At 36.8% G+C, this 13,706-nt stretch overlaps 1 protein-coding gene across 8 annotated transcripts in view; it reads right to left on the bottom strand.

Moving 5' to 3' along the window:
• Nucleotides 1-2,336: 2,336 nt before the first annotated feature.
• Nucleotides 2,337-13,706, bottom strand: part of HELZ (helicase with zinc finger) — an 82,930-nt gene continuing 71,560 nt past the window's right edge. For 7 of the 8 annotated variants that reach the window (XM_083805313.1, XM_083805314.1, XM_083805309.1 and 4 more), the window contains 7 exons: nt 11,817-12,027; nt 11,255-11,331; nt 10,205-10,772; nt 9,596-9,836; nt 7,940-8,453; nt 5,397-5,649; nt 2,337-3,176 (listed from right to left, as the gene is read on the bottom strand). In XM_083805313.1, coding sequence (XP_083661439.1) covers nt 2,845-3,176; nt 5,397-5,649; nt 7,940-8,453; nt 9,596-9,836; nt 10,205-10,772; nt 11,255-11,331; nt 11,817-12,027 — 2,196 coding nt within the window. In that variant the 3' untranslated portion in view covers nt 2,337-2,844. The remainder of the gene's footprint in view (nt 3,177-5,396; nt 5,650-7,939; nt 8,454-9,595; nt 9,837-10,204; nt 10,773-11,254; nt 11,332-11,816; nt 12,028-13,706) is intronic. The other variant, XM_083805312.1, reaches the window with a different exon arrangement.

Raw genomic sequence — 13,706 nt, 5'->3', positions numbered from 1 at the left:
CCAATAAAAACCGAGCAATTTACTTTAAAAACGAAAGGGTTATATACATGACATAAGGGCTAGACAAAACATTTCAAAAAACGTGCATTTTTTTTTCTCCAGAAGAATATTAACTTCAAGAAATACTATGGATTCATTCTATATATATCCAAAGCTGATCGTTAGAAGATCTCCACCATACCCTCCCCAAACTCCTGGGTGAGAGCACTTAGGAAAATCCATAACCAAAACCTGGGGTGACTTTCATGAGGTTATAGAATTGAAAGTGTAAGAGAAAGCGTCTTTACAGTATTTTTAGTATAGATAAAATGCCAGTGTGAAACAGAATAGAATGTGGTGAGATGCAGCCATCTCCCCCTTAACTAATTCACAGATAGCAGTAAATTAACAAGTGATGTTTATTAGTTTAATATTCAAATATGGTGAACAGAATCAAAAGACTGCTCCATATAAATGAGTGATTTTGAAACCCCTGAAATTACAATGCCAACTCGGCGAAGTGAAGTGCATTTGAACCCTACCTAGTCTTTTGTCATAGTCTTGCACATCTTACCAAGAGCTCCTCACAGACTATAACATTCAGGCACACAGATTTTTCTTCTCTCAGAGCAGTGCCAGGTGCTCAGTGGAGAACCAGCAAAGCTCCACGAAATAAAAACGTCTGAGGCTAACGTATACAGAGCACATGCCCGGCCCTCACAAGGGAATTTCCCATGGACCTATTCCTGAAGTCTTCAGCTCGGCAAAAACCCCAAGGCTGTAGAATTTGGCCTCTACTCATTTTGGGTCTTCTTTATTTGATGCCACGTGCTGAAGTGCTAACCATAACTTGGCAGGGGCTTTCCCCTCCCCCAGCATCTTCTGTTTGGTATAGACATTAGGAAATAAATTAACAAATTATGCGTACTTTTTCTTTACAGAAAAAAAAAAATCAGATACATTTCTGAATCATGAACCAAAGGTTTATAATAAAAAATATATATATATGCAAACCTCTGCAGTGTACTGAGTTTAAATCAGCCCCATTATGTAAAGACCCTTGACTTAGAACACGAAGTCAAATGCAAAAAAAAAAAAAAATAATGATTGTAACCAGAGCAAAAATCTGATTGAGTACAGCAGAAGACACTGCTAATTTGCAAGGTGTCCCACGGACAGCTGTAAAATCTGAAATCACCCCCCACAGCCTATAAATTTTTATTTTTGTATGTAATAAGTGGAGGAATACTGCAAATAAACCCAGCTCAGTCCTTGTAAAAATTAAGTATTACCCAGATTTAAAGTTATCTATTCAAGTGTAAAAGGAGGACTACTTATCTGGAGAAACTATGCAAACACCCCTTTATCTCCCCAGCTGCAAAAGTATGAACAGTGTGCAAGACCAGAAATCTTTACGAACAAAGATCATCTTCTGCGCTTTCATTCACACTTGTTTCTTTAAATTTTAAATATCCCATAATTTGGTTGGTTTTTGTTGTTGCTGTTGTTGCTTAAATTTGTACTCCTAAGGGGCCAGGTTTGTGGAGAACTTAGCAGAACTCATAGATAAACAACCTGGATACCGTTCTCATCCCCAAAAGATTTAGATTAATTTGGATACAGCTTTGACAAACATTAAATCTCTTCTTTAATGATGTTCCTCAAACAAAACAGTTAGCAAAATATCTGAATTTCCTTGTATAATGTCACATTTTAATGTAAACATCAAATAATGTACCAAAAGTTTTACCGGAAAAAAAAATTAAAGCGGCACAATTCTTTATACCACTGGAGAAGGGGGGGGAAGAAAAAGCCAGATTACAAACATTTACACATGCATAGTGGAAAAAAAAATTAAACAAACAAAAAAGTATTTTACTAAATTCACGCAATTTTTTTTTAAAATAGTTATTAAATCTACTAAGCACCAACATACCTAAAAATTTATCTTCAGCTTCATGATTCATTTAAAAAACCTATCAAATTAACTTTTCAAACAAGCTTATATTACTAGCTTGTCCAAAAATAAAATGTAGAGTTTTTTTTGGGTTTTTTGTTTTTGTTTTTTTTTTTTGATGTCATTTCTTTTTTTGTGTTTTGTTTTTTTCTTCTGTTTTTTGTTTGTTTTTGTTTTTGTTTTTTTTTTCTTTTTAAGTATACCAATACTTTTTATCTGAATGCTTCCAAACAATGGCATAGGTGTCTGCAAAGAATGCCTTTACTTTACCCTACAGTGAATGGAAAATACAATACCACATCATACAGAATCTAAAACTAGAAAAGTCTGAGAATGCAGCATCCCTTCACAAAAAAGCTGATAAAACTGAAAGTATTTAGAAGATGCTGCATCTTTATTAAAAAAAAAATTAAATGAATTTAAGCAGAAATAACATACATTTTTACATTAACTGGCCATTTCTGGTACAGAAACCCAGCATAGTATGCTAATGTTATTGAATAAATGCAAATGCTACTTACAATCTTTTTAAATACAATTTAGACAAACTTTTTTCTTTTTTTTTTTCTTTTTCTTTTTTTCCCTCTTTTTTTTATTTTTTTTTGAAGTTGTACAGGTAACCTCTCAGCTGCTAGTTTAATGCAACACATCATTAACATTACACAAATTAAAAAATAATGTGTGTTTTCCTACAGAAAGCTTCCAAAAAAACGACCCACATCAAAAAATGCAAAATAATGGAATATAATTAAAAAAATTAGTTGCAAGTCTAGCAGCAAAGCAATTAGGTGAGGATATATTTACTAATATAAACAAAGGGAATATTTGCAGCTACAGGTGAAGCCCCAACTATCTTAGATCTACTGACACAAATAAAAATTAAATTCTCTCTAAAAAAAATAATCTGATTATTTAAAATAGGAGTAAAAGCCATTGCTACCTGATGAACTACCTAGGCTAAGTTCCTGAAACAAAGACAAAGGGTCGCTATTCTTTTTTGTCTGCTCAGGAGGAGGTTTGGGCTTTGGCGGAGCCCGCAGAGCACTTGCGTAGGACATGACAGGCTTGCTCCCACCAGCGTTCTGCTGGCTGTTACTGTTGGATTCGACGATCTGCTTGTTGGGCATGAGAGGTGGGAACTGGCCAAGATGTTGCAGCACGTTGTAGTTGAAGGAATTTGAGAGCTGTATGTTTTCAGCCTTCAGATGTTCCTCTGGGGGCTTGACCGTCTTCGGTGGAGCTGCAAAAGGAGAAAGCAGATTTTGTCTAAGTGAACAACTCTGAGTTAGGAAACCCATGTACAGGAACCTCAGAGGAAGCACTGAGCAATACTGAAACCATCTCTGCTGGTAACAGCCCCCTCTGCACCCCCAGCTTTCTGTGTTTAGTCACTCTTTGTCCAGAGAAATTTCTTCTAAGTTATCTGGCTTCATTTCCAGCTACTGGGTCTTGTATTACCCTCGTCAGCAATGCCGAGAAGACTGACATTATTAAACATATTCTCCATGTGCGTATACCTACAGAGGTAGTAACACTGAACCTGCAATTCTGCACAGGCAGACTCTGCAGATACACTGAAGGTAAGCTGCTTCAGAATGGGATATACCCTAATTTAAACACTATCCACTGAGACAGTACAAAGAGTATTTCATTCTTCTTGCCTTAGAGCATAATAGGTGAAAATTAAAATTTACAGCACCATATATAATTCATTCTCAAGCAGCAACACAGATTTCTGAATGCTACCCAACTAATTATTGATATTTTTGTCTGAATGCGGTTCTAATTGATATGTTCTTGCTCTACATTTAACAACTTCTGTAACTATCAGGGAAAAAATATTTACTTAAAACCATAGGTATAAAACTGCTTTTGAGTGAATTTCCTGAATCCTAATGAAGTATCTTAATTTTGTCTGGGGAATTCTGCTGTCTTACATAGCTACAGAAACTACACTGAAACGCAGGTATACATTATAGCTAAAATAGCCCGGGAGTTGAACAACAGATATATTCCGTAATTATTTCCATCTTCAAATCCATAATGTTATTTTTGAAGTGCACATACAGGAATGTATGATCAAATGATTACAAAAGTAGAAAAACATGATTATACAGTTCAGTTTCTCACTGGAAGGGTTGCACACACACTTGTTTCTGGTAAAGTACACAAAAATACCTTGGAAAAATGATGTGGAAAGAACATTAGCAAAACATTTTTACTAAGGATGCTATGATTCAAAAAAAAAAAAAAAAGAACAAGCAAAATAACTTCCCCAAAATAACTATAGCACTCGAGAGAAGACAACTAATGACAAGCATGGCTAGAGGCGAAAACTAAGTGTGGTAGAAGTGTCTAGCACAAGAAAAAAATATGAAGATAAACATATTGAATAAGAACTTAAATCACTTTCTTCCTATCAAGAGAAAGAACACTGCAAATCAAGCTCTCAAATTGCAATTTTGAAAAGTGCCTGCTTATAACAACACAGAGCAATTCACAGCAGCTCTCCTTGCACTCTCCATAAATCCAACATGATGTAACTGAACACTTGTGCCACAGCCATTTCTGATGTACAGGGAATAAAAGCCCTTGAACTGTCTGGTGTCATGATTGCTCACTCCCAGGCAATGAATACCAGCACAGGACCAGTTCACAGCTTCTCATTCTTGTGGATTTTTATTTCATGGATTAAAAAACAGTAACCAGAAACACTGAAGTTACTTGTCATTAACCTTTAACACTATAAAACACGTGAACTTCAAATAACATCATCATAGCCAGTAAGCCGTGTCTCTAATTGCAAAGCCTTTTTTATCACTGAGAAGTTTATTTTATTTCTCTCCACTAAGTCGATCTGCACTGCAACTACCAACAGGGAAGCCATGCCTTCCATGGTAAAAGTTTAGACTTCATCACGGTAATAATGAAGTACTAAAATTTGCCACGAAGTACGGAGCTCACTAATACAGTTTCTATTGTTTCCCACCAGACTGTAACATCAACAAAAAATGTTATTGATTCTGGAGACAAATAACGTGCAAATACATCTCACCAGTTACCTCAGATCCTTTTAGCAAAATCTCAGTTGCACTTGAAACCACTGTAAGAGAATATGTGGGTTAACTAGAACTTTTGTAGGAAGACTAAGAAACAGTACTGCATTTAGTGGATGAAATACTCAACCGTATTCTTTTTCAGACATCAGCTATGTACCAGAATATGAACAAGACAGAAAATGAAAATAGGATTACTCTTAGCAAGCCTTTAACTACTAAAAGAATAAATACTTCAAAAATCTTTGTTAAATTAGTTTCAAGACTTGAAGAGATGTCAGAAAACATTCTGTGAAAACAAAGAGAAAAAAAATATATATCCTTTCATTTAGACTTGCTCATTCCAGCCTAAATAGTCTATTTACGGGAGCAGAGAGAGAAGCAAAGATCAAGTCTGCACCTACCTAACAACTCCCGGGGTGGAACTGCTCTGTTGGCTCCATTGCATGGAATGTTTGGGTATGGGGCAGATGAGGAAGAGTTTACCCACAACTCAGGTGATGAGTAGTTGAAAGATGACTGGTTACTGTGGTCCTGAAGCTCTTTACACTGACCAAGACTCTCTTGAGGAGTGCTTAATTCTTCAGAACAAGCCTGGACTGAACTAGAGGAAATTCTTCTTTGGTACAACGGCCTGCCTGGTCCTCTTGGTTCATACTGCAAACACACAAAAAACAAAAAACAAAACAAAAAAAAGACCTTTTGCTCCTTTTATTCAACTGCATGTAGCAAATGCTATTTCTCCATCCATTTTTTTCCATGCCACGTCTTACAAAAAAAAGTATCCTTTGCATTTAGAAAAAAACACTAATACATTTCAAATTATACGTTGTATACTGCAGTCACTGATAATGTATTTTAACCATACGAAACAGACACGGGATTATAAAGGATGCATAAAGAGCTTCAACTAAGATTCCTTAACTTTTAATCAACCTTTATATCTTACACTCCTACATGGGAAATGAATCATATAGAGAGAAGAAGGATACCCAGCATTTACAAATGATATAAAGGAAGTACAGAAACATATAAGAGCAAGAGAAAATGATCAATTACAATGTACAGAGGAAAAAATGGCTTTCAGTTTCCAGAGGGCAAATTAATGATACCAGGATTTGGCCAATCACAATACATTTGTGTACTGAATTTTGCATATATACACACAGAATGAACGCTCTGGAGAAGTGTGTCTTCAGGAGGAATAATGCAAAGAATTTTATCTGAAACCATAGAAATTACTTGCTTCCAAGATCCTGTAGATCATGTAAATGAAAATGGTAGAAATTCCATTAACCTGTTGGCTTCAAGATTTAAAGACTTTTCAGGATTCAAAGCAAGTCCATTGTATTAGTTTATTTAACAAAAAACAGTTTGGTAAGGATACCAAAGGTCATGACATCTCTCCTGAAACCTGCCTCATATGAGGGATCTCTGTTACAAATACACCTAAAACTGCATTTTGATTTCTTTATGTAATTCCGTCCTATCTGCTAGCTGAATGAGCCCTCCTGGAAACTTTACAAGCAAGTCTGTCTTGTAATGTTTTTACTGCATTTTGCATTTCTGTCACACATTTTGAAAGGAAGAAGTAATGAGAACTAAAATGAATTTGCACTAATTACATAAAGACTCACTCTATTTGTCTTCAGATAGCAGGAGCCGTCACAAACTCTGTAGGAATATTTATTAGTTTATTACTGCTGAAGAGCCATTGTTCTTACATCCCGCTGTACTGATGGCATTAAATGTTGTCATAAAGTATTAGATTTTATACAAGGTGGTATGGCTTAATGGACTGAAACAAAGAATTTCTAAATGCCTATAAAAGCAAGTCTTACTACAGCTCTAGCTGGGCCTGAGGATTCCATTAACCTCTCTAGATCTGCAGAATACAAAAATTTGTAAAAATGCACTGGCATTCAATTTTAGTTATTTTGCTCAGGCACATAAACTCTAAGATCTTTTCTACTTTCAGAAGTCAAAAGGCAATGAAACATGTATCATGTGGGATAGTAATGAACACATATCATGGCTACTCTAAAAACTTTGACATAAATGTATCACAGGACATGCCACTTAATTTTATGTGCAAATATTTCATCACATGCAGTCCGTGCAAGATTATCTGAGAATATTAATTCTGCCAGTCCTGTAACACAGCCAGCTCCAGCATATTCCATATCTGCATATCATACACTCCTCAGCACTCCAGATTCCAACAGGGATTAAAAACCCCTGTTCAAAACATGACCTGTCATGGCTATATGTGCTCACATAGTCTACATCCCATTACACTACCTCCCCTAGAGTCCAGAACAAAAAAGATTGACAGAGACAGAGCCATCTCGTGGGTGGCAGGGTTTGTGCTATGCCCAGATTCATGCTACACAGCTGGGTATCTCTGCACTGGTACGCAACACTGAGCCCCCAAAATACACAGAATGGCTTTACACAGCATTAGCTCAGGCCAGGTGGGATTTACTACATCAGGTTTCATACCACGTTAAAACAACCGTACCTCTTCTGGTCTCAGGTTAGTATGAAAACTAACCCAAATACATTCACAGTTCAACACTGAGCCAACTGGCTGGCTGATTTGAGCTGACCTTCCAGAGAGTCATCTCATGAGTCTCCACCTGAGGTGTGGTTAATTTGCACTCCAGACAAACAACCTGCAGATAACTGAGCAATGATTGCAAAAAACTCTGAATAATATTCAAAAAGCCAAGACCTCCTATTTGGTAGAGAAAATGTTAGTCCTGTAGCGATGAGAACCACAAATACACACAGGGTGAACACAGAAGACTTGCAGGAAAATTCTATCTCAAAGAAATCCCCAGTGTGAGCTTTTCATATGTGAGGTATTTTGCATTCATGACCACTTCAAAATATAATTTCATATTAAAATGACATGACAATTGCATAAGCAGACAAAAATGCCTACCTCTTCTAAGCTGTGGAGCGAAGAAGCAGATACTGCTCGAGATGTGAGTGGATGAAATGGCTCCTGACCAACTGCATGCTGATGATTCTGTATTTGTATAAAAGGGTTTTGCTGGGCCCTATGGGGCAATGGAGGTATACCATAATGAAAGCCCTGCCCCATTAGGTGATTCTGCTGTAGGTTAGCATAAGTCCACGATCCATCAGGTTGCAGGTATTTCAAGGGAGATGGGGTTATATGTTCAGATGGCATTGAGAAAGGGGGATTGTATATTTGGGGTAAATGTTGCTGAAATGCTGGGTTACTGGGTATTTCAATGTCTCTGTTGTTTTCAGTGAAGTTAGGAAAGTGACCACTGTGATTAGAGTTGCAGGAAGGAGAAGGGAGTGCTGGTGGGCTTCTGGGCTGAATTTGTCTGTATTGCAACAGTCTTGACTGAGGGGGTGGCATTTCAGCTAAGTCCCGACTTTCACTTTGATCACGGTGTGACAGTTCTCTGAGCAAATCCTGGAATCTGTATTGACAGAATAAATGTATCAAGAAAAAGAAAAAATGTTTTTCTAAAATCCCACTCTTTTTGCGGTTGAGAAAACTCAAAGCACAAACCACTGGATTTAAATATACTCATCTTTGAGCCTGCTGACCCTAACTTCAAAAGATGCGACTGTGAGCAATCAGAAATTAGGCACAAGAGGATTAACTGGATGAAATACCTACCTGAATCATTTCAAAGTTTTAATAACTCTTGAGATTTCCTTTTCAGTCAGAAGAATCAAGTTTTTGTTATCTCTTAAGAGACAACCAAAGTACGGGTTTCCTGCTTTATTATAGAAAACACTTCCCACAGTTAAATCAAATTTTAACCCCTTAAAAGCTAAAAACCAGAACAATCAGGGATTCCCCTCACGTGTACAATACATTTCCAAACTTCTTCAAAAGGAAGGGAGTATACAATTCAGCACTTTACGGAGTCAGATAAGAGAGCATTTAGAGGCTTTACCATGGCTATAACAAACCAGATGGAAAATAAAGCATAGTGGGAGATGACAGTAAACAGAGGCAATTTTAAAATCTGGCCTTCACAATATACATGATTAAAGCTGATGGCCACAGGAACTATTTTTCTGTTTATGTTCAACAGCTTTCTTTCTTGGCCCCTAATGCTCCATCTCAAGAATATGCATATTTTACAATCTGCTTTTAAAATAAAAGGCTTTTTAAAAAGGAAGAAAAGTTTGGATTTGACTGGGGAGCAGCATTGTGGGCAGGGGGTTGGTTTTTTCAAGCACAGAAATCTGCCTTTTACGCCTAATTCACTTTGAAGAATTTACTGCTTAATAGGCCTTAACTACACTCAGATACCACCTTTATATGCACAAGGTTGTTACTCTCTTTCCATTACTTATTCCATAAATACAGCACTGAGATACTCCATAAATGTATTTTTTCACTACAGCTTTACTACCCAATAAACAGAATAAAGCATAACACATAGTAAAAGCATAGCTGTAAGTCAGCCTGCCAGCTATTTTAACCTTCATAATAACAGCAGCAAAATGCAATACCTTTTAGTGCCTTGTACTTGGATCACAGTGTTACAGATAGGTGCCCACTGCTCAATTTTATACAAGCTCTGATGACTCAGTAAACAAATACCTTGAATATGTTGCCTCTGTTTCATCTTCTGTATTACTGGCAAGTTTCCAGTTTGCCCTAACTTGCTGCTGTTGATGCAATCCAATTGGTTGCTGAGGAAGATGTGGTAGATGAGGATGGTGATGGTGTTGATATGGAATAGTGCCTTGACTGAGATAGGCATTATGTTCATTCCATTGCTGTAACCTGGCTTGTTGCTGCTGCCTTATTGTTTCCAAAGCTACATTTCCATGCATACGATCTATAAAAATAGTTTTAGAAAAAAATTTATCTAATGTCCCTTTTAAAAAAAAATCTTTATGTCAGAAAAAAAAATACTTTTTATACAGTATATTCCAGGGCCTATTATCTACTAACTGCATTGCAGTGTATAACCTGGTTATTTAAATTATACGGAAAATCATATAAACATGAATTTTTCTAATAAAGTGCTGAATATTCAAACATGCCTTAAGCAGCAAATTATGCTCAATGACATTACTTATGGAAACTAACCCAACAATGACCCAATTCAGAGCAATATGCCTGGAAAGGTAAATACCTCCTTCATTTTCACTTCAATGTAGTTATAACTGAACACTGAATTTAAATAAAGAAAAAGTCACCTACCTAAAGTGTCCCCTAAGGGCATTCCTGATGGATTCTCTTCAATGAAGTTGTTCAAGTGGGTTGGCAGAACAGGGTTGTGCTGTGCAATAGGCCTCAAAGGATTACTGACTTCTTGTAACATAGGTGGGGGGTGTTGTTCTGAAATCACAGCATCTACAGCAGGAGAATGTGGTCGGTGGGGAATTGGGTTATTAAAAAAAGATTGGCTGGGGCCTGCCTGGTAAGCAGGGGAAAGCTGCGAAGGTTGTGGAGGCTGTTGATTCAAATGATTATGCTGCTGAACTACCTGGCTTTGCTGGGGTGGCATTTGGTTTTGTTGTTCAGGCAAATGATTTTGTTGTTGACTTAAAAGGTTCTGCTGCTGTTGCAGAGGATATGGCTGCCTTGGTATCTGTGACAGGTGCTGGAAGTGGCGATTGGGAACTGCATACTGTGAGTGGGGTGGGGTGAGATGTAGATTCAGCTGCCTGGGGTTAAGATTATCTTTGCGATGAAATTTAGCATTAGGGTAAGCAACATTGGAACGTGACTCCGGGCTTCTATTCTGAGAATTTGTGTCTAAGTCAACCTAGAAAAAGAGAACGGAAAATTTACCTACAGAATTTCAGGAATTAATAAATTAATTAATTCATTTAATAAATTAATTAATTCATTTAACATTAAATAAAGTCTATAAAGCTTCTACAAAATGTGTGCCATTCCTCCGCTGCCCCCCATCATAATATACCACAGAACTACTATTTTCTTTAAGAACAAATATATTCTTCACTATATACTGGACATATATTCAAGAGTCAATTCATTTTAAATCCTTAATAGTCACTACATGAATTTGAATTCTTTTCCCCTCTTGAAGGGATGTAAGTAATTCTACTGTCACTATTCTACTTAGCAAATAATAAAATTAGCAAATAATAAAAAAGAAAAAAAGCACATGAAGAGGTCCAAAAGAGATGGACAGCACCTCATCTCAAAAAACAAACAAAACAAACAAAAAAACAGAACAGTACCTAGAGAAGAAGGGATATTAAAAGAACAATGCAAACCAACCTGCTTCGATTCTACAGGTTTCTTCTCAGGTGTTCGAATTTTACTGATTTCAGGTCCAGCAGTGGTTTCACTTTTACCTAAAAACATTTAAGAAATTTATTAACTAGTTATAATGGAATAATGATATTTTTTGTTTGTTGTTTTTTTCCAGACACGGGAAAATTTAGAGTAACTAGTACCATAGAAATTTAATACAGTTTACCCTAACAATTCTTTTCCTCTCATCTCTGCACTTTGTTCATTAATCATCAATAAGTAGTTCTTCCACCTTAACTATTGCCGATGTTACTTGAAGTTATCACTGGACTGCAGAACAGAAGCAGAACTACTATATATCCCTTCCTTCCCCCCTGTTCTGATTACTTCCTCCTCTGAATACCACAATATTTGAGGTATTCTATTTGTACTGGCAAAACACAGGCTATTCTCTCGATTCTGTATATCCTTCAATTCTATTTAAAAGAGAAAAATAAAGAAAAAAAATCCTTTTCCACGATACCCTACTTAAGCTACAAACTTACTCAAAATGAAACCAATTTACAATGGAATTCCAACAACTCACCATTTCGACTTTGTTCATGTTGCTCCTTGTCTGGATGCTGAAGCTGCTGCTGTTGTCCTATGCTAACTGGTGAATGATGTCCCAGGCCATAAGGTATAGGAGACCCACGCCCATGTGCCTGTAACAGGTTCATATTATATGCCATAGCTGCTTGATGAGTAATGATTCGAGGGTCAACTGCAAACCTACCCTGATACCCCGTCCATGGTACCTACATAATTAAAAAGAAAAGATGCAACCTGGTAAGGTACAATAAAGGAAGTAATGTAACAGGCACATTGATAATGACATCAGTAAGAACCAGCTTCCCGTGCATCAGATGACCTGGCACACTAGCACACAGCTACAGGTAGTGTTGAAAGGGATAGCAAGAACGTAGGCCTAGCAGCAAGGAGCAAAGAGCAAAGATTTTGGCAGACTATTTTTGGCAAGTGTTCTTGTACTGAAATCCATTCCGGTTTCAGTGGTGCCAAGATTAGGTGTGCAAAGATTGATGGACAAATTATATTTTAATAAATTTTATATCCGTTTCTTAATAAATAGAAGTGGGTGAAGTTATAAAAAATAAAGCCCTTTTTCCTAGTAGTTGAAGAGAGATTAGGCTACATGTTAGGGTGAAAACAGAAGTGAACCCCCCTAGCCTGAGGAATTTCTTATGGTCCTTTTATCACCCAGTTTTGTAAACTTGTAACACAGAATGAGTGGGCATACTATACCTCTGCACCCACAAGACACTTAGTGAAGTTAGCTGAACTACTGGCAGAACCGACTATCCGCATGTTAAGAACGACAGGGCCACTCCAGAGTGTCTATTCTACATGGGATACATGCATTGCAGATTGTCTTCCTATTTATTTGAAGTAAAATCCACCTCCTGAAAGCATGTAAAAGAAGTCAGGAATCTTTACAACATTTTAAATTCACTTCTATAAGGAATGCAAAGGAAGACAGCTCTGGATCAACTTAGTTCGATCTTGCCGTGTAGGGAATTTATTAAAAGAAGGCAAATATATGAATAAGAGGAGAATGCTAGGAAAGGAATCACCAACACTCAGGCTGACAAAGCATCCTTTACTGATGACAGCAGACAAACTCCTCATGTTTTACACTGGTATGGAAACTGACTTAAACAATGCAAAGAGATCATTTTATCTTCTGTGAACTAAACACATTTTACTTCGGTCCCTACTTATTTTGAAGTGTAAAAACTTCCATGCAATTCTTTTTTTAAAATTTCTATTTGCCATCAAAATATGCACTTTGAACTTTAGCTTTAGGCTGCTGTTGCATCTGTGCAATCTCAAATCATCTCCAATAAATTTCTTTTCAAAAGCAGCTGTCTCATTAGTACCTCAGTTTTCCAACTTAACTATTTAAAAGTCCATCCTCAGGGAAGGTGAGCTCACAATACTTATTCCTAATACATTTCTTCTGGTTGGAAATAAATAAAGATATATTAAGCTTGGAACAATAAAACAAAAATTTCAAGTTATCTTGGCTTGATACTAATATAATGTAAGCAAGCATGACAACAATACAGCTGCTGGCCTTCTCATTCCATTTAATTTTATCCATCAAATATAGATTTCTAGTAAGCTAGGAAAAAGGAAAATTACTTGACCTAGAGAAGAAAATCAATCTATAGCTTCCAGTTGATCCAAAACTTACAAGCTACTAGAACTAGAGTTCCTACAGCAAGTCCCCTGTATGGGGGCCATAACCTGTATTTCAGTAGAGGACTCAAGTAATTTAAAAAAAACACTAATGAGGTGTATGCAAATGCTTAGGAATGGCATTAAGCACATATGCATGGCAGGTTCCATGTCCTTCATACAGACAATGCCCACATTACTCCACAACATCACTTCTGAAGCTTTTGTTCTTTCCTTC

Source organism: Anser anser, assembly GCF_964211835.1.
Source record: "Anser anser genome assembly, chromosome: 19".
NCBI lineage: Eukaryota > Metazoa > Chordata > Aves > Anseriformes > Anatidae > Anser > Anser anser.
This window is presented reverse-complemented; position numbering and strand designations above follow the sequence as displayed.